The sequence below is a fragment of the Bison bison genome, unplaced genomic scaffold, assembly GCF_000754665.1.
Source record: "Bison bison bison isolate TAMUID 2011002044 unplaced genomic scaffold, Bison_UMD1.0 scf7180017864251, whole genome shotgun sequence".
Classification (NCBI taxonomy): domain Eukaryota; kingdom Metazoa; phylum Chordata; class Mammalia; order Artiodactyla; family Bovidae; genus Bison; species Bison bison.
Genome location: NW_011494823.1, coordinates 985144 through 1004284, shown reverse-complemented (window position 1 = coordinate 1004284; position 19141 = coordinate 985144). Strand labels below are relative to the sequence as shown.

The 19141-nt window shown below is 37.8% G+C and overlaps 1 protein-coding gene across 1 annotated transcript in view; it reads left to right on the top strand.

Annotated features, from left to right (window-relative positions):
* Positions 1–19141, top strand: part of UVRAG (UV radiation resistance associated) — a 334304-nt gene that overhangs the window by 145465 nt on the left and 169698 nt on the right. The window contains exon 8 of the mRNA XM_010847555.1: positions 1935–2040. Coding sequence (XP_010845857.1) covers positions 1935–2040 — 106 coding nt within the window. The remainder of the gene's footprint in view (positions 1–1934; positions 2041–19141) is intronic.

The following is a 19141-nucleotide window of genomic DNA, read 5'->3' as shown; positions in this document are numbered from 1 at the left end:
CAGGATCCAACCAGTCCATTCTGAAGGAGATCAACCCTGGGATTTCTTTGGAAGGAATGATGCTAAAGCTGAAACTCCAGTACTTTGGCCACCTCATGCGAAGAGTTAACTCATTGGAAAAGACTCTGATGCTGGGAGGGACTGGGGGCAGGAGGAGAAGGGGACAACAGAGGATGAGATGGCTGGATGGCATCACTGACTCGATGGATGTGAGTCTCAGTGAACTCCGGGAGTTGGTGATGGACAGGGAGGCCTGGCGTGCTGCGATTCATGGGGTTGCAAAGAGTCGGACACGACTGAGTGACTGAATTGAACTGAACTGAATTTATTCATTTTTAATTTTATGGTTAGTGCTTTTGTGTCTTCTCTAAGAAATCTTTGCCTTTCCCAAGGTTGCAAGAGTTTCTCCTTTGTTTTCTTCTACAGTTTTTATGATTCTAGCTTTTATATTTACTATGATATTCTTGAGTTAATTTTTTGTGTGTGTTGCTGTGAGGTTGGGAATGAAATTCATTTTTTCCCTATCCAGTGTTTCCAGCACCATTTGTTTACAAAGTTTTCCTTTTCTATTAGTCTCCCTACGTTCCTTTGTCCAAAACCAATTGACCATACATGTATAGGTCTGTTTGTATACTCTTTATTCTGTTCCATTGATCTATTTTTTGATCCTTATAGTGAAATCGCTCAGTCGTGTCCAATTCTTTGGGACCCCATGGACTGTAGCCTGCCAGGCTCCTCTGTCCATGGAATTCTCCAGGCCAGAATACTGGAGTGGGTAGGAAGATGCCCTGGAGAAGGGTATCTTTCCAAGCCAGGGGTTGAACACAGGCCTTCTGCACTACAGGCAGATTCTTTACCAACTGAGCCACCAGGGAAGCCCAAGAATACTGGAGTGGGTAACTGTTCCCTTCTCCAGGGGATCTTCCCAATCTAGCAACTGAACCGGGATCTCCTCCATTGCAGGCGGATTCTTTACTGTCTGAGCCACCAGAGAAGCCCATCCTTGATCCTATACTAGTACCATATTGTTTAATTGTGTAGCTTTATATAAAAGGAAATCTTGAAATCTGGCAGATTTAAAGATTGGTTTATCTCTTCTAGATTCTTTGTTTTTCTGTATAATTAGTAGTATCAGCTTCTTAATTTCTACAAAAAGAAACACAGACAAACAAAACCTGTTGTGATTTTGATTGTAATTGTGAAATTATTGACCCACATACAGAAATATAACTGAATGTTTGTTGAACTTGTGTCTGTGACATTATTAGTTCTTGTAGTTGTTTTGTGGATTCCTAATGATTTTCTACATGAAAATCATATCATTTGTGAATTAAGAAAAGTTGAACATTTTAAATAGGTACATGTACACAAAATATATAAACTATATTTGAAGACAGATACCAAGAAAAGCACAAACCCATAATTAAAACAACAAAAAAAAATAGCTCTTAATTTTTCAGTGCTCCTTGTTTCAAAAGGTCTGCTGCTTTAATTCAGTCTTCTTGGAATTATCGTTAATTTTTTTTTTTTTTTCTTTCTGGATACCCATAAGTAATAGCCTTCATAGCAGTGATTTTTTTTAGTGCCTTTACTAATGCAGTTATATCTCTGGGCCTCAAGTTTCCTATCTTTAAAGTGATAGGATTCAATCAGATTATTTTCTGAGGTCTCTCAGATTCTCGTGAGTTCTTCATTTTAGCTCTCAATACGTCACAGGCAGTCAGGTGGGCATAGAAAGGGTGTTTTTAGAACATACTGTAACCCCTGTTATTTCCCTGTTGTAAATATGCTAGAGAATTGTGAAATGATCAGTTTGAGTTCATTATTCTGTTTATCCTGGAAGCTTTGTTCTCATTTTGTTCCATTTGTGCCTGTGGCTCTGGGTTGAGTTTATAGTTAACTCACTTAAATTTTTCTGCAACTTTTATTTCTAGGCTTCATAGAGCCCAGTGTGCAATTAAACAGACTCAGGTAACTGTTCAGAAAATTGGAAAGGAAATTGAAGAAAAACTAAGACTCACATCTACAAGCAATGGGCTGGTAGGTTTTTATATATTAACATCTTTAAATTCCTTGATTTCTAAGTGTGATCATTATATTCTTCTTGTATTAATTTCTCTCTTTCTCCACTCCTCCAAAACCTTCAGGTAGTTTTTTCTTTTTTTCCCCCCTTAATGTTTCACTGAGACTTTTGTTAGTATTTAAATGTTAGAAATCAACTTTCACATCTGCTAATGGTGTAAGATACAAAGTGCCTTTTTGTGCTAATTGAAACTTTAGATTACATACAGTTACTTAGAAGATAATCAAAAGCTATTTTAGTAATGTCTCATAAATATGAACTCAAACTGTACAGACACAAATTATATAATAAATGAAAAATAGCTGCCAGAAGAAAAAGAAATAGACCAATCTGCTTTAAAAATTTTTTTAATTATTTGGATTGAATTTAGTAAATTAGTTTATGGACAGTGTGTTTATGGACAGTGTTCTTTTTCAGGAAAGATTCTGTTAAAGAGATATTTCAAAGAATAGAAATTCCAACCCAAATAGACAGATTTAAGATACTAGAATAATTTTGGGGTTGCTTTATACTCTTCCTAGTGGAATGAAGATTCTTTTTAAGTAGAATAGTGAGTATAACCAGTTACTTCACTGGAAGTGAAGTCACAGGGCTAATGATAGCTTTTGAAGAAATTGTGCTGTGATTGTGTGAGTGCATTCTAATAAGTAGCTTTAGTCGTGTCCCACTCTTTGCAACACTATGGACTGTAGCCCGTCAGGTTCCTCTGTCCACGGAATATCCATGCCAGAATACTGGCGTGGGTTGCTGTGCCCTCCTCCAGGGGATCTTCCCGACCCCTGGATTGAACCCGCGTCTCTTATGTCTCCTGCTTTGGCAGGCAGGTTCTTTACCACTGACACCACCTGGGAAGCCCATGCTATGGGTAATGGTACTTAAAATAAAACTAAAATCCTCAAATTAAGTCTGAAGGAAAAACCTTTTAAGTATTTGTTTGCACAAACTCAGTAATGTGAATAGGCAGTATATTCCAGCTGTCATTCACAGCACTACCAATTTGGCAAAAGCTCTTTATGTCCCCAAACAAAAGTTCCATTACCTGTAAGATTTGCCTGACATAATTATTCAGGGGATTAACTCTAGAAAAGCAATTAACCTACACAGATTTTCTGTCTTGGAATTCAAAATTAATGGATGATAAAGTATTTAATCTATATAAAACTGATGATTTTGACCTATAAATGGCAGTGTCATGTAACTCAACCTAAACCTAATATAAAAAATGGCTAGTTCTGTGCCTGTACATGGCTGGCATGCAAAATGTGGTAGCTGCAATAACTATTGTAATAATACTTGTTATTCATATGACTTTTCTTGCCTGTGGAAAATCTTCCACTTTGGAGAAGCTGTTAAACCTCCTCCTGTAACTCAGGCCCCCAAAAGGGCCAAACTCCAGGCCACAAATATATTGGAGGAAGAGGAAAAAATAGCTAATTTTGATCCTTTCTATAGTGTACAAAAATACCACATTTTTAGAGCCTTTGTCTGATGAGAAACTGCTAGGTTTTTTCTTATTTTCCTCTCCCAAGGCAAGACTGGGAAATTACTTATTTCATTAAGTGACAGCATATGCTTTGTCTCAGTATGGAAAAATGTACGTTTAATCCTATTTTTCTAAAATATAAGTGGTGACATGCAGAGCAAGATGATAGAATGTAGGAGTTTAAAGAGCTCAGGTTCAGAGGTTCACTGTGTGTTTTTATGCAGCCTAGTCAACAGAGAACAAAATCATGGGATTTGTGAACTGAAAGTGAACCAAGAAATCTCGTTCCTTTATAACCTCACTGAAAACCACACCCGACTGGTACATTCTGTTCCCTTCCCTCTTTGATTTTCTCCGTAAAAATATTACCGTTTAACATGCTATACACTTTACATATGTATTTTGTCTCTCTAAACTCTATGAGGAGAGGGAGTTCTGTCTTTTTTTTCCTCTTCATGGCTGTATTTTCCAGTGTAGTGGTGGACACAGTAGGTCTGCTCAGTAAATATTTTTTGAATTTAAGAATAAATCTAGTATAATATCTTTTTAAGGAACAGAAAAATGAGACCTAAAGAAAGTAAGCAACTTTCCTATGATCATGAGACAGAGTCAGAAATTTTGGTTTTCTTGCCTTTTTTTCAAGAAGTAATATTTGTTTGTTACCTACTGTGAGATTTATGTGTAATAAATTAGAAGCTGTTACTATTACCTTTTTTCCTTCATTCCCTTTTCAAATTGGCCCAAGGTCCTTATTCTTCAACCCAATCATTTTCAATGTATAAGGATTAATTTTAGTCTAAGTATAAATACAGTCAGAAGGCATATTTGATGTAGAAAGAAATTAGATTACCTTCTAAGATCAGATGTAATTAACTGTTAGAAGAAATTAGGTTCATACTTCCTGAACTTTGGCATCTTGTCATCAATGTCCAACATAATTTTGGTGGCATGTAATTATGTTTTTTAAGAAATTTCTGCTGTTATCATTTTGTTTTCTTTTGCTTAAATGTTTTGGGTTTTGTCAAATTGCTTTTCCTTCCAGATTTCCTTAATTTTTACCTTAATATACCTTTTCTGTTCCAGAATCCCATCCAGAAAACCATATTGCTTTTAGTAGTTATGCTTTGTTAGACTCTTTAGTTGTGAAAATTCTTCAGACTGATTTTTGTATGAGCTTGACAGTTTTAAGGATTACTTGGTCAGCTGTTTTATATAATATCCCTTGATTGGGGTTTGCCTGATGTTTTGTTGCAATTAAACTCGGTTCTAATGTCTTTTTTTTTTTGTTCCAATATCCAGTCCAGGACACCACATTTATTTAGTCATCATGACATCCTAGGCTTCTCTGATCTTTGACAATTTTTCGTTCTTTCCTACTTTTAAATCATGACTAATCACTGCTAATAGTAACCTTGATCCCTTGGTTAAAGGTAATGTCTCCTACATTTACGCACTCTAAAGTTCTCTTTCTGTACTCAGTGTTTGGAAAGCAAGATGCTCAACCTGGCCTCCACTCAGGAAGAGGGGACTTCAGCTCCACCTCCTGGAGGGGAGACAGTCTTAACACATTATTTGGAATTCTTTGTGAGGAAGATTGGTCCCTTCTTCCCCTACTCATTTATTTATTTATTCGATCATTTAATCATCAGCATGGATTTTATCTATATATTTTATACTTTAGCTTGCAATCTCATACATTGTTATTTGTTTTCTTGTTTCAGCTGTGGCATTGAGAGTTCTCTCAAGTTGGCTTCTGTGTCTTTTTGCCCTCATCTCTTCTTTTATGTTTTTTTGCTTTTTACAACAGATTCTTAATTTCTCGCACTATGTGATCCCGGTCTCAGCCCTAGACTCAGCCATTTCTCCTAGGAGTCCTGTTCCTTTCACTGAATAATGATATTTAGAAACAAGATCTGGGCACAAGTGTGCCATTGCAGTTGAGTTGTAACTGCTTCTAGGCCCTCTCAGTGGACAGAACTGGTATACACAAATATCTGTCTCTCTGTGTATTAAAATTAACATGAGTTCATACCAATATATTCAAACTCCACAGAGTTTATTCTGGTCTTTCCCTTCATTGTGTTTATTGTAGTATCTTTTTCTGATAGTGAGAAACCATTAGTACAATTTATTTGCTTACTTTTTTAGTCCTTGTATGCTTTGTAAGGAGGTCATATTTTTCCCCTCATTTTTAAATAGGTTTTTGTCTTCATATGTTGTGGTTAAAGACCATGTGGGCATGTGTATTTGTGTGTGTTTTTGGATACACATCCTTTATCTGATAGGTATGTTGGGAATATTTTCTTCAAGTTTGTGGCTTGCCTTTTTGTGTTCTTAATGATGCTTTAAAGAGCAAAAGTTTTAAAGTTTGATGAAATCTAGTACATTTAAAAAATTTTTATGTTTAGGGCTTTTTGTGTTCTTTCTAGGAAATCTCTGCCTAACCCCAAGTCATATAAATTTTCTTTGGTGTTTTCTTCTAGAAATTTTACAGTTTTGGGCTTACATTTAGATCTATGATCCATCTTAAGTTTTTTTTTTTAGTGAATTAAGTGAGGTAACGTTTTCTGTATGAATGTCTGGTTGATTTAGCATTGTTTCTTGACCAGTCTTTCCTTTCCCCGTGTAATTTAATTGAAAGTTTGTCTTAAATCAATTGACCATAGATGAGTGCATTTATTTCTGGATTCTCTATTTTGATCCATTGATCTATATGTCTGCCCTTTACCAATACCAAACTCCCTTACTATTATATTATTATATCTTTGTCATCTTAAAACCAGATGAAGTAAGTTCTCCAACGTGGTTCTTACTGAATAATTCCCGTGGGTTTTCTAGGTTTTTTGTATTTACAAGTGAATTTGAGAATCAACTTACACTTTCTACCAAAAAAAGAAAAAGCCTACTGGAAATTTGTTCAGTATTTGTGGATCAATTTGTAGAGAATTGCAATCTTAACAATATCAAGTTCTCCAATCCATGAACATGGCATATATCTCTTTTATTTTGATTTTTTCTTTAATTTTCTCAATAATATTCTGCAGCTTGCACTGCACAGATTCTGGGCATCTTTTATTTATGTTTTTTCTAAGTATTTTATGGGAAGCTTTTTATTTGTTTTTGACATTATTGTAAGGGGAATTGTTTTGAAATTTTGTTTCTCATTTGTTTACTGCAAATATATAAGAATACAATTCAGTTTAAGTTAGTTACTTTGCATCTTTCAATCTTACTAACTTTTAAAATTTAGTAGTTATTTTGTCCATGGAGTTGCACAGAGTCAGACACGACTGAAGCGACTTAGCAGCAGCAGCAGTTATTTTGTAGCTTTCTTAGGATTTTCTATATAAACAATCATATCTGCAAACTTGGATTACTTTATGCACTTAAATTTTCTGCCTTATTTCAATAACTTGAACATACAGTGGAGAAGGCAGTGGCACTCCAGTACTCTTGCCTGGAAAATCCCATGGACGAAGGAGCCTGGTAGGCTGTAGTCCATGGGGTCGTGAAGAGTCGGACACGACTGAGCGACTTCACTTTCACTTTTCACTTTCCTGCATTGGAGAAGGAAATGGCAACCCACTCCAGCGTTCTTGCCTGGAGAATCCCATGGATGGGGGAGCCTGGTGGGCTGCCATCTATGGGGTCTCACAGAGTCGGACACGACTGAAGCGACTTAGCAGCAGCAGCAGCAGGACATACAGTACAGTGTTGAATAAAAGTGATACAAATGGAAATCCTTTACTTTTTTCTAATCATAAGGGAAAATGATTCATGCTTTCTTCATTAAGTATAAGGTTAGCAATGCCTTTTATTGGTTTTCAGAAGTTCCCTCTTATTCCTAATTTCTGAATTTTTGTCATGAATGGATGTTGAATTTTATCAAATGCTTTTTCTACATCTATTGAAATAAATGATCATGACATTTTCTTCTTGATTCTGTGAACTGCACTGATTTAATTTCAAGTGTTTAACTAACATTGCATTTCTGGAATAAACCAATGGTTACAATATACTGTGTAATTTTTTTTTACCTTTCTAGATTTGATCTGGTAATAATTTCAGAGTTTTTGTGCCTACAGTCCTTAAGGATATTGGGATGCAGTGTTTTGAATTACTTTGTTAGAATGGTATTAGGATTATGGTAGCCTGGTAAAATTAGTTAGGCAGTGTTCCTTTTGCCTACTACATCTTGACTAGTAGCAGAATTCGCCTGGATTTTTAACATTTTCACTCTGCCAAGATTTCATGTCTTTTTACTTAGTATGAAAATATTAGGTTGGTGCAAAAGTAATTACAGTTTTGCATTGTTGAAATTTGCCATTTGCTATTGATACACATTCTTAAATGTTGTTATGTTATACATCATTTTAATGTGAATGTCTTGCTTTATGTTTTTTGCTAGTGAGTTATTACTTGTTGTTTATTTTATATGGATTTTAGACTTTGCAAATGATGTTAGACAAAAAGCAAAATTGAGCAATTTTCCTATTTGAGTTCAAAATGGGTCAGAAAGCAGTGGAGACAACTTACAACATCAACAGCGCATTTGGCCCAGAAACTGCTAACCAACATACAGTGAAGTGGTGGTTCAAGAAGTTTTGCACAGGAGATGAGAGCTTTGACGATGGGGAGTGCAGTGATCGGCCATCAGAAGTTGACAGTGACCAACTGAGAGGATCACTGAAACTGGTCCTCTTACAGCTACACAAGTAGTTGCCCAAGAACTCAACGTTGACCATCCTGTGGTTATTTGACATTTGAAGCAAATTGGAAAGGTGAAAAAGCTTGATAAGTGGGTGCTTCTTGAGCTGACCACAAATCAAAAAATTGTCATTTTGAAGTGTCATCTCTTATTCTATGCAACAATGAACTGTTTCTTGATCAAATTGTGATATGTGACAAAAAATGGATTTTATGGGACAACCAGCAATGACTAGCTCTGTGGTTGGACAAAGAAAAAGCTCTAAAGCCTCCCCAAAGCCAAACTTGCACCAATAAAAGGGTCATGGTCACTGTTTGGTGGTCTGCTGCCTCTGTGATCCACTGCAGCTTTCTGAATCCCAATGAAACTGTTATATCTGAGAAGTATGTTCAGCAAATCAGTGCGATGCACTGAAAACTGCAATGCCTGCAGCCGGCACTGATCAACAGAAAGAGTCCAGTTCTTCTCTGAGACAATGCCTGACCCCACATTGCACAACCAACACTTCAAAAGTTGAATGAATCGGGCTGTGAAGTTTTACGTCATGTGCCATATTCACTTGTGCTTTAGCCAACTGACTACCACTTCTTCAAGCATCTCAACAACATTTTGTAGGGAAAATGCTTGTATAACCAACAGAATGCAGAAAATGCTTTCCAGGAGTTAACTGAATCCTGAAGCAAGGCTTTTTATACTTTATACTACAGGAAAAACAAACTTATTTCTCATTGGCAAAAACGTGTTGATGGTAATGGTTCCTATTTTGTTTGAGAAAGATGTGTTTGAGCCTAGTTACAATGATATAAAATTCAGGATCCAAAACCGTAATTACCTTTACACCAACCTAATATTTAACTTTTTTTCCACTTAGCATGTTTATAATAGTGGGCTTCCCAGGTGGCTCAGGGGTAAAGAATCTGCCTGCAATGCCAGAGATCTGGGTTCAGTCCTTGGGTGGGAAAGATTCCTTGGAGGAGGGCATGGCATCCCACTCCAGTATTCTTGCCTGGAGAAACCCCATGGACAGAGGAACCTGGTGGGCTGTGCTCCATAGGGTCACAAAGAGTCAGACACGACTGAGCAACTAAGCACAGTGCATTTGTAAGAGTGACTTTATGGTCTGTGTCTGATAACTTTAACATCTGGGTCATCTCAGAGTTGGCATGTGTGGATAGTCTTTTCCCAAGAGAATGAGTCACGTTTTCCTGGCTTTTTGTGTATTGGGTAGTATTGTACACCCTGGACATTGTGGATGTAGTTTTGTGGAATCTCTGGATTTGGTTGCTTTGCTTCAGATATTAATGTTTTCATTTTAGTTTTCATTTTAGTAGGTAGTTAACTTGGTTAGGCTCAAACTGTCATGCCTGCAGTGGACATTGCCTTACATTTCAGTTCAGTACTCTCATCCTTAGGCACAGCCGCTGTCTGTTGTCTCATGCCTATATGATTTAGGATTCAGATTGAATTTAAAAAAATTTTAAGTTTATTTTTGGTTGTGCTGGGTCTTTGTTGCTGTGCTTGGGCTTTCTCTAGTTGCTGTGAGTGGGGGCTCCTTCGTTGCAGTGCACGGGTTTCACATTGTGATGGCTTCTCTTGTTGTAGAGCATTGGACATGCTTCAGTTGTTGCAGCACACGGGCTCAATAGTTGGGGCTCCCAGGCCCTAGAGTATGTGGGCTTCTGTAGCTGTGGCTCATGAGCTTTACTTGCCCTGCATGTGGCATATGGGATCTTCCCAGATGAGGGTTGAACCTGTGTCCCCTGCATTGGCAGGCAGATTCTTATCCACTCTGCTGCTGCTAAGTCGCTTCAGTCGTGTCTGACTCTGTGCGACCCCATAGAGGTCAGCCCACCAGGCTCCCCCGTCCCTGGGATTCTCCAGGCAAGAATACTGGAGTGGGTTGCCATTTCCTTCTCCAATGCAGGAAAGTGAAAAGTGAAAGTGAAGCTGCTCAGTCGTGTCCGACTCTTAGCGACCCCATGGACTGAAGCCCACCAGGCTCCTCCATCTATGGGATTTTCCAGGCAAGAGTACTGGAGTGGGGTGCCATTGCCTTCTCCACTTATCCACTCTACCACCAGGGAACTCCTCAGATTGAATTTACACAGAATTAGGGGTGTCCCATTCTCCAGATTCCTCCATTCTGGTGACCTGGATTGCCTAATTTCTTTTCTCTCGTTCCTCTTGACAGAATGATAATTGTCTTTCTGTTGGTGTTTCACTCTCCAAGCAAAGTAACAGAAAGAGGGCATTTATCCCGAGTGTCACCAGGTTCTGAGTTTATCCCCAAATCTGCCTGCCACTGATCAATCTTTAGAACCCTCGAATAGTAGCTTTTTGCATTTTACCTAGCATCTATAGCAGTTACTTGCAGGAGGACCAGTTTGTTAGGTCAAACTTATATTTTGTTAAACTTTGTTATTCTCTTATATCAAAAGCAGAACTCCTTATGTTTTATTATTATGTATATATTTGCTTTATCTCCTTGGTCTTCCCTGGTAGCTCAGCTGGTAAAGAATCTGCCTGAAATGCAGGAGATCCCGGTTCAATTCCTGGGTTGGGAAGATCCCCTGGAGAAGGGAACAGCTTCCCACTCTAGAATTCTGGCCTGGAGAATTCTACGGACTGTATAATCCATGGGGTTGCAAAGAGTTGGGTACGACTGAGTGACTTTCACTCACTTCACTTTATCTTCTTAGCTGGACCTGAGTTCTAGGCCTGGTATTGCTACTGAGTCTATGAGATTAATGGGTTGGATTAAATATTTTCTAAGGAAAATTTTACACTTCTTAGTGGTTAAGTAGGGATAGGTACAATAGAAATAACCTGTAAATGACATTTTGAAGCAAATTTGTTAACTTACAGGACAACTGCCATAGATCTAAAACTTTTTTTCAGGTTGTTAACTGTTTCCACTTTTGGTGGGAAAACTAATACAGGTGAATAATGCCCTAAATCACTCAAGTCCCCTTTATACTCTAAAAATTTTAGAGATCTCAAAGAATTTAGAGTATATCTATTCATAATGTGTGGGTTAACAAAAGACAGCTGAATCTGCACATTTACTTCTGCAGTCAGTCTGTTGTGATATCACAGATCTTACTCTGGAAAACTCAACTATACAATTATGAGAAAATGAGAGTGAAAAAGGGAGATAGCAGCTTAGTAGTATTATGAAAATATTTTTTATCTCACAGACTCTGAAATGGTCTTTTAGGAACCCTCATGTTTCTTGGACCCTGCTTTGATAACTTTTGCCTAAGCCTTTTTGGCTCCAGTGTAATCTACGAGAAGAAAATTGTCTAATGTGTCATTTACAGATTGGTCTGTCATTCTGAAATGAATCTTTAACATTGCCCATCAATATCTTTATAATGATGCATAAAAAGGAGTGTGTGTGCTTACAAATAGATGGATATATCTGTGATTTTCAGATTACAGTGTTGTATAAAAACACTAATATCCAATTAAAAATGATGTAGTAGAAATACACTTATGACTTCTGTGCTTAGAGTTAACAAGTAAGTAGAACACAGAAACCCGTTAGAAGATACTTATGGAACATTAAGATCTTTTAGTGCTTTGGTTCATTTGAAAGGAAGCAGACTCATATTCCACTTGGGTGGGGTTTGTTTATTCATCAGAAATGAGAGCCAACAATCCTGGTTTTGAATGACTTGATATATTTCTGTAAATGGGCCAGTTTTTGCACATGGACTATGACACAAACATACCATTCACATGCCTTCCTCTATTAGTTTAGTATTTAGACCAACGTGTACCCTTAGTTCTTTGATTCTAATAAACATAACCCAGTTTGAGCATGTACCCTGCAGTAAGAGCAGATTAACTGTCCTACCTATGCGTATCCTTGTGTTCTCCGAAGAGTTGTTTTTCTTTTCTAGTTTGTTCCTCTACATAGGTAGAATCTAGTTTACATATTTTGTAGAAAAATTCAGGTTAAGGAAAATGAGCACTCTTTAGAGAAAATGATTGTTCCTAAGAATTTATATAGTTTTTCCCTCAGTGATATGAAAACACTGATCTCTCCACTGGATTACCAAAGACACCCAGATTGTTTCTTGATTCCTCTTTCTTTCATAAGTGTCCTCAGTGGGTTTTGGCTTTTGTTTTTACAGGGAGTTGGCAAAATGGCTTTGGTCTCCACTTAGACCCAAACCCTTAGAAAGCAGAAACCACTTCTCATTTATCTAAAAAAACGTAGTAGGCCCTTCGTAAATATTATGATTTGTTCAGAAAAAAAATTGCCTAGAAATGTCTTGTATTTCATAAAATTTTCCAGTCAAATGTAATAATAATGATTGGAAATAAGCTTTACTGCTTGTTTTCTTGGCTTGAATGTCTTTAAGAGATGATCATACCATCTGTTTAGAATCAGTATTTCAGAGATGAGGAAGAAAGCATTTTGGGTGAGAGACGATAGCTGTAGTTTCCACACAATTACCAAAAGTCATTTTCCATGCCCATTGCCCCAGCAAGGCCATACCAGTACTCATCTCACTGAGTACCCGCGCTTTCTCATTGTCTTGGAATCAAATGGAGATGCTGAGTTTTTTCTTTTAAAAGTTTTCCACCAGCTCATCCCAGGGGTCAGTAACCTATTCAGTTTACTGAATTAATTTTGTATCTTCTCCCCATTAAAATTTTACCTAGTATATGACTTGGGAAAAGGACCGTTTAGTTAAGAATTTTGTTATAGAAAACCATGAAAACCATATTCTTGACACTGGATAAAGACTTAAGAGAGAAGGGCACATACATTCATAGTGCGGTGATAGTGTGTGAATGCAAACATGTGCAGGCAGATATATGTTCATTGTGGGGGTAGGATTTCAGATTTTATCTGAAAGCAAATTCTGGCAGGATATTTGAATTAAAAGGGAGGCAGAGTTAAGTTTAAAGCATGATTTTATAGGTTTAAAAAGGAAATATTTTATGGAAAGATAAATAAGCAAACTTAATTTAGCAGACTTAATTGATTCTTTGGTAGAATGTATCTGGGATTTGTTTTATGAAATGAAGATTCAGTAAAATTGAGTTTTTTGAAGTGCAGTTCTATCACTTTTTTAAAAAATGAATTTTGTGTTTTAGAGTAGTTTTATATTTACAGAAAAATGGTGCAGAACGTACCGAAAGCTGCCCCTCCCATTTCTTTTGTTGTTAACATCTGTGTTAGAGTGGCACATTTGTTACTGTTGTTGAATCAATAGGATTCACTCTATTGTATAATCCTGAGTTTTGACAAATGCATAACGTTTTCACCTTTACAGTGTCATACAAAATCGCTTCACCGGCCTAAAAATCTCCCACAGTTCACCTGTTTATCCTTTTCTCCTTCCCTCATAACACCTGGCAACTGCAGGTTTCCACAGTTTTGCGTTTTTTCAGAATGTAACATCAGTTCAGTTCAGTTGTTCAGTCGTGTCCGACTCTGATCCAGTGGACTGCAGCACGCCAGGCTTCCCTGTCCACGACCAAGTCCTGGAGCTTGCTCAAACTCATGTCCATCAAGTCAGTGATGCCATCCAACCATCTTATCCTCTGTCGTCCACTTCTCCTCCTGCCTTCCATCTTTCCCAGTATCATTTTCCAGTGAGTCAGTTCTTTGGATCACGTGGCCAAAGTATTGGAGTTTCAGCTTCAGTATAACAGTCCTTCCAATGAATATTCAGGACTGAGTTCCTTTAAGACTGACTGATCAGATCTCCTTGCAGTCCAAGGGACCCTCAAGAGTCTTCTCCAGCACCCCAGTTCAAAAGCATCAGTTCTTCAGTGCTCAGCTTTCTTTATAGTCAAACTCTCACATCCATACATGACTACTGAAAAAACCATAGCCTTGACTAGACAGACTTTTGTTGGCAAAGTAATTTCTCTGCTTTTTAATATGCTGTCTAGGTTTGTCATAACTTTTCTTCCAAGGAGCAAGTGTCTTTTAGTTTCATGGCTGTAGTCACCATCTGCAGTGATTTTGGAGCCCAAGAAAATAAAGTCTGTCACTGTTTCCATTGTTTCCCCATCTGTTTGCCATGAAGTGATGGGACTGGATGCCATAATCTTCATTTTTTGAATGTTGAGTTTTAAGTCAACTTTTTCACTCTTTCATTTTCATCAAGAGCCTCTTTAGTTCTTCTTTGCTTTCTGCAATAAAGGTAGTGTCATCTGAATATCTGAGGTGATTGATATTTCTCCCGGAAATCTTGATTCCAGCTTGTGCTTCATCCAGCCCAGCTTTTTGCATGATGTACTCTGCATATAAGTTAAATAAACAGGGTGACAATATACATCTTTGATGTACTCCATTCCCAATTTGGGACCAGTCTGTTGTTCAATGTCCGGTTCTAACTGTTGCTTTTTGACCTGCGTACAGATTTCTCAGGAGGCAGGTAAGATGGTCTGGTGTTCCATCTCTTGAAGAATTTTCCACAGTTTGTTGTGGTCCACATAGGCAAAGGCTTTGGTGTACTCAGTAAAGCAGAAGCAGATGTTTTTCTGGAATTCTCTTGCTTTTTCTATGATCTAATGGATGGCAATTTGATCTCTGGTTTTTCTGCCTTTTCTAAATCCATCTGGAACATCTGGAAGTTCTTGGTTCATGTACTGTTGAAGCCTGGCTTGGAGAATTTTGAGCATTACCTTGCTAGTATGTGAGATGAGTGCAATTATGCAGTAGTTTGAACATTCTTTGGCATTGCCTTTCTTTGGGATTGGAATGAAAACTGACCTTTTCCAGTTTTATGGCCACTGCTGAGTTTTCCAAATTTTATGGCGTATTGAGTGCAGCACTCAGTGTAACAATGTAACATAGGAATGTAACATAGTTGGGATGATATAAGATGTAGCTTTTTCAGATTGGTTTCTTTTACTTCATTTCAGTTCAGTTCAGTCTCTCAGTCCTGTCAGACTCTTTGTGACCCCATGAATCACGGCAGGCCAGGCCTGTCTGTCCATCACCAACTCCAGGAGTTCACTCAAACTCGTGTCCATTGAGTCGGTGATGGCATCCAGCCATCTCATCCTCTGTCATCCCCTTCTCCTCCTACCCCCAATCCCTCCCAGCATCAGGGTCTTTTCCAATGAGTCAACTCTTCGCATGAGATGGCCAAAATATTGGAGTTTCACCTTCAGCATCATTCCTTCCAAAGAAATCCCAGGACTGATCTCCTTTAGGATGTACTGGTTGGATCACCTTGCAGTCCAAGGGACTCTCAAGAGTCTTCTCCAACACCACAGTTCAAAAGCATCAATTCTTCGGCACTCAGCTTTCTTCACAGTCCAACTCTCACATCCATACATGACCACTGGAAAAACCATAGCCTTGACTAGATGGACCTTTGTTGGCAAAGTAATATCTCTCTTTTTCAATATGCTATCTAGGTTGGTCATAACTTTTCTTCCAAGGAGTAAGCGTCTTTTAATTTCATGGCTGCAGTCACCATCTGCAGTGATTTTGGAGCCCAAAAAGTAAAGTCTGACACTTTTCCACTGTTTCCCCATCTATTTCCCATGAAGTGATGGGACCAGATGCCATGATCTTCGTTTTCTGAATGTTGAACTTAGCTCTATTCATTTAAGGTTCCTCCATGTCTTCTCATAGCTTTTCATAGCTCATTTCTTTCTTTTTTCTTTTTGCTGAATAATGCTCCATTGTTATTGGATATGCCACAGTTTATCTTTTAACCTTTTGAGGTATATTTTGGTTGCTTCCAAGTTTTAGCAGTTTTGAATAAAACTGTTGTAGACATTTATGTTTAGGTCTGTGTGAACACAAGTTTTCAGCTCATCCGGGTTAATATCTAGGAACACAGTTTTTAGATCATTTAGTAAACCTATGTTTAATTTTGTGAGGAACTGCCAGACCGTCTTCTAAAATGGCTATACCGTTTTGCATTGCCATCAATCAACCATGAGTGAAAGTTCCTGTTGCTCCACATCCTTGCAAACATTTAGTATTGTGAGTATGTGCAATTTAAACCATTTTAATAGTCGTGTGAGGTGAAGTGAAGTGAAGTCGCTCAGTCGTGTCCGACTCTTTGCGATCCCATGGACTGTAGCCTATCAGGCTCCTCTGTCCATGGAATTCTCCAGGCAAGAATACTGGAGTGGGTTGCCATTTCCTCCTCCAGGGGATCTTCCCAACCCAGGGATCGAACCCAGGTCTCCTGCATTGCAGGCAGACGCTTTACCGTCTTGAGCCACCAGGGAAGCCCCAATAGTTGTGTAGTGGTATCTAATTGTTGTTTGAGTTACAGTTCCCTGATGACTTATTATAGTGAGAATCTTTTCATATCCTTATTTACTTTATTATGCTTTTTATATGCCCTACATCTTCTTTGATGAGGTTACAGTTCAGATTGTTTGCCTATTTTTTAATTTGGTTGTTTATTTTTCTGTTGTTGAGTTTTTAGAGTTCTTTGCACAAAATCCCATGGATGGAGGAGCCTGGTAGGCTGCAGTCCATGGGGTCGCGAAGAGTCGTACACGACTGCGCGACTTCACTTTCACTTTTCACTTTCATGCATCGGAGAAGGAAATGGCAACCCACTCCAGTGTTCTTGCCTGGAGAATCCCAGGGACGGGGGAGCCTGGTGGGCTGCCATCTATGGGGTTACACAGAGTCGGACACGACTGAAGCGACTTAGCAGCAGCAGCAGCAGTAGAAAATCATCTCCGAGCCTAAGGCTACCTGGATTTTCTCCACTGTTATCCTTTAAAAGTTGTGTAGTTGTAGTAACTTTTATTTCACATTTAGATATGTGATTGATTTTGAGTTAATTTTTGTGAGACGTATAAATCTGTATCTATTCTTTATTTTGTTTTTGTTCATTTGTATGTGAGTGTCCAGTGGTTCCAGCACCCTTTGGTGAAAAGGCTACCCTTTCTCCATTGAATTGTTTTTATTCCTTTCTCAAAGATTAGTTGGGGACCATATTTCTGGGCTCTGTATTCTGTTCTGTTGATTTGTCTGTCTCTTCTTTTGCCCATACCCAACTGTTTTCATTACTGTAGCTTTATAGTAAGTCTTGACAGAAGATGCCCATGGATGGAGGAGCCTGGTGGGCTGCAGTCCATGGGGTCGCGACTGAGCGACTTCCCTTTCACTTTTCACTTTCACGCATTGGAGAAGGAAATGGCAACCCACTCCAGTGTTTGTGCCTGGAGAATCCCAGGGACAGTGGAGCTTGGTGGGCTGCCGTCTATGGGGTCGCACTGAGTCGGACACGACTGAAGCAATGCAGCAGCAGCAGTGTCAGTCTTCCTACTTTGTACTTTTGTTGGTGACTCTGGGTTTTTTGCTTTTCTCTTTAAACTTTATAATCGGTTTGTTGATATCCACAAAATAATTTGCTGGAATGTTGCTAAATCTGTAGATCAAGTTGGGAAAAATTGATATATCTTACTAGTATCTTCCTCTCCATGAACATGGATATTCTCCATTTTGGGCGGTGTCTCCTTTGACTACTTTCTTTGGATTTTTGTAGTTGCCTTCTTGTAGCTCTTCTACATAATTTGTTAGATTTATACCTAAGTATTTTATACTTTCACGCTAATATAATCGATGCTGTGTTTTTAATTTCAAATTCCCATTATCCTTTGTTGTTATGTAAGAAAGCAGTTGACTTTTGTGTATTAAAACTGTGTCATGCAACCTTGCTCTTAATAATCACCTATTAGTTCTAGGAGGTTTTAGATTGGTTTTTTGGTTTCTTTTTTGTTGTTGTTGTTGATTCTTTGGAATCTTCTGCATAGACAGTCATACCGTCTGTAAACAAAGATGATTTCATTTCTTCTTTCCCAGTATATATATCTTTTATTTCCTTTTCTTCCCTTATTGCTTAGCTAGGACTTTCAGTACATGCAGTGGTGAAAGTGGGGAACATCCTTGTGTTGTTCTCCAGCATAGGAGGAAAGCATCTGGCTTCTCACCATTAAATATTTTGGCAAATATTAGTAGGTTTCTTGGCAAGTATTCTTTACTAAATTGATGAAGTTCTTCTTTACTTCTAGTTGAATTTTGTTGCATGCTTTTTCAGTACCTATTGATATGGTTATGTGGTTTTTTTCTTTAGCCTGGTTGATGTGGTGAATCCATTAATTGATTATTGAAAGCTGAACCTTTGTCTTATATACTTGGAATATAGTTCATTTGGCCATGGTATAATTCTTTATATATATAGATGATTTGATTTGCCAATATTTTGTTGGGGATTTTGCACCTATGTTTATGAGAAATATTGGTTTGTAATTTTCCTTTCTAGTGATGTCTTTGATTTTGATGTGAGGATGATGCTGGCCTCATAGAATGAGTTAGGAAGTTCTTCTGGAACTTTTGGGAGAGATTTTCAAAAAATGGTATTATGTCTTATTTAAATGTTTGGTAAAATCCATCAGTAAAACCATCAGGATTGGTGCTTTACGTTTTTGAAGGTTATTAATTATTGATTTAATTTCTTATATATAAGAAATTATATATATATATATATATAAAATCTACCATAACTACCAAAACTCACACTGGGAGAAATAGATAATCTGAATAGACATACATATATACATATATGTGTGTGTATATATACATACTATTTCTCCTACTGTGAGGTGTGTGTGCGTGTGTGTAGACCTGTGTGGATTTTCTATTTCTCCTAGTGTGAGTTATGGTAGATTGTCTTTCATGGAGTTGATCTGTTTCTTCTAAGTTATCAAATTTATGGGCATAGTTTTTTTTTTATGTTTTTATTATTTTTTTATTATTTTTTTTAACTTTACAATATTGTATTGGTTTTGCCATATATCAAAATGAATCCGCCACAGGTATACATGTGTTCCCCATCCTGAACCCTTCTCCCTC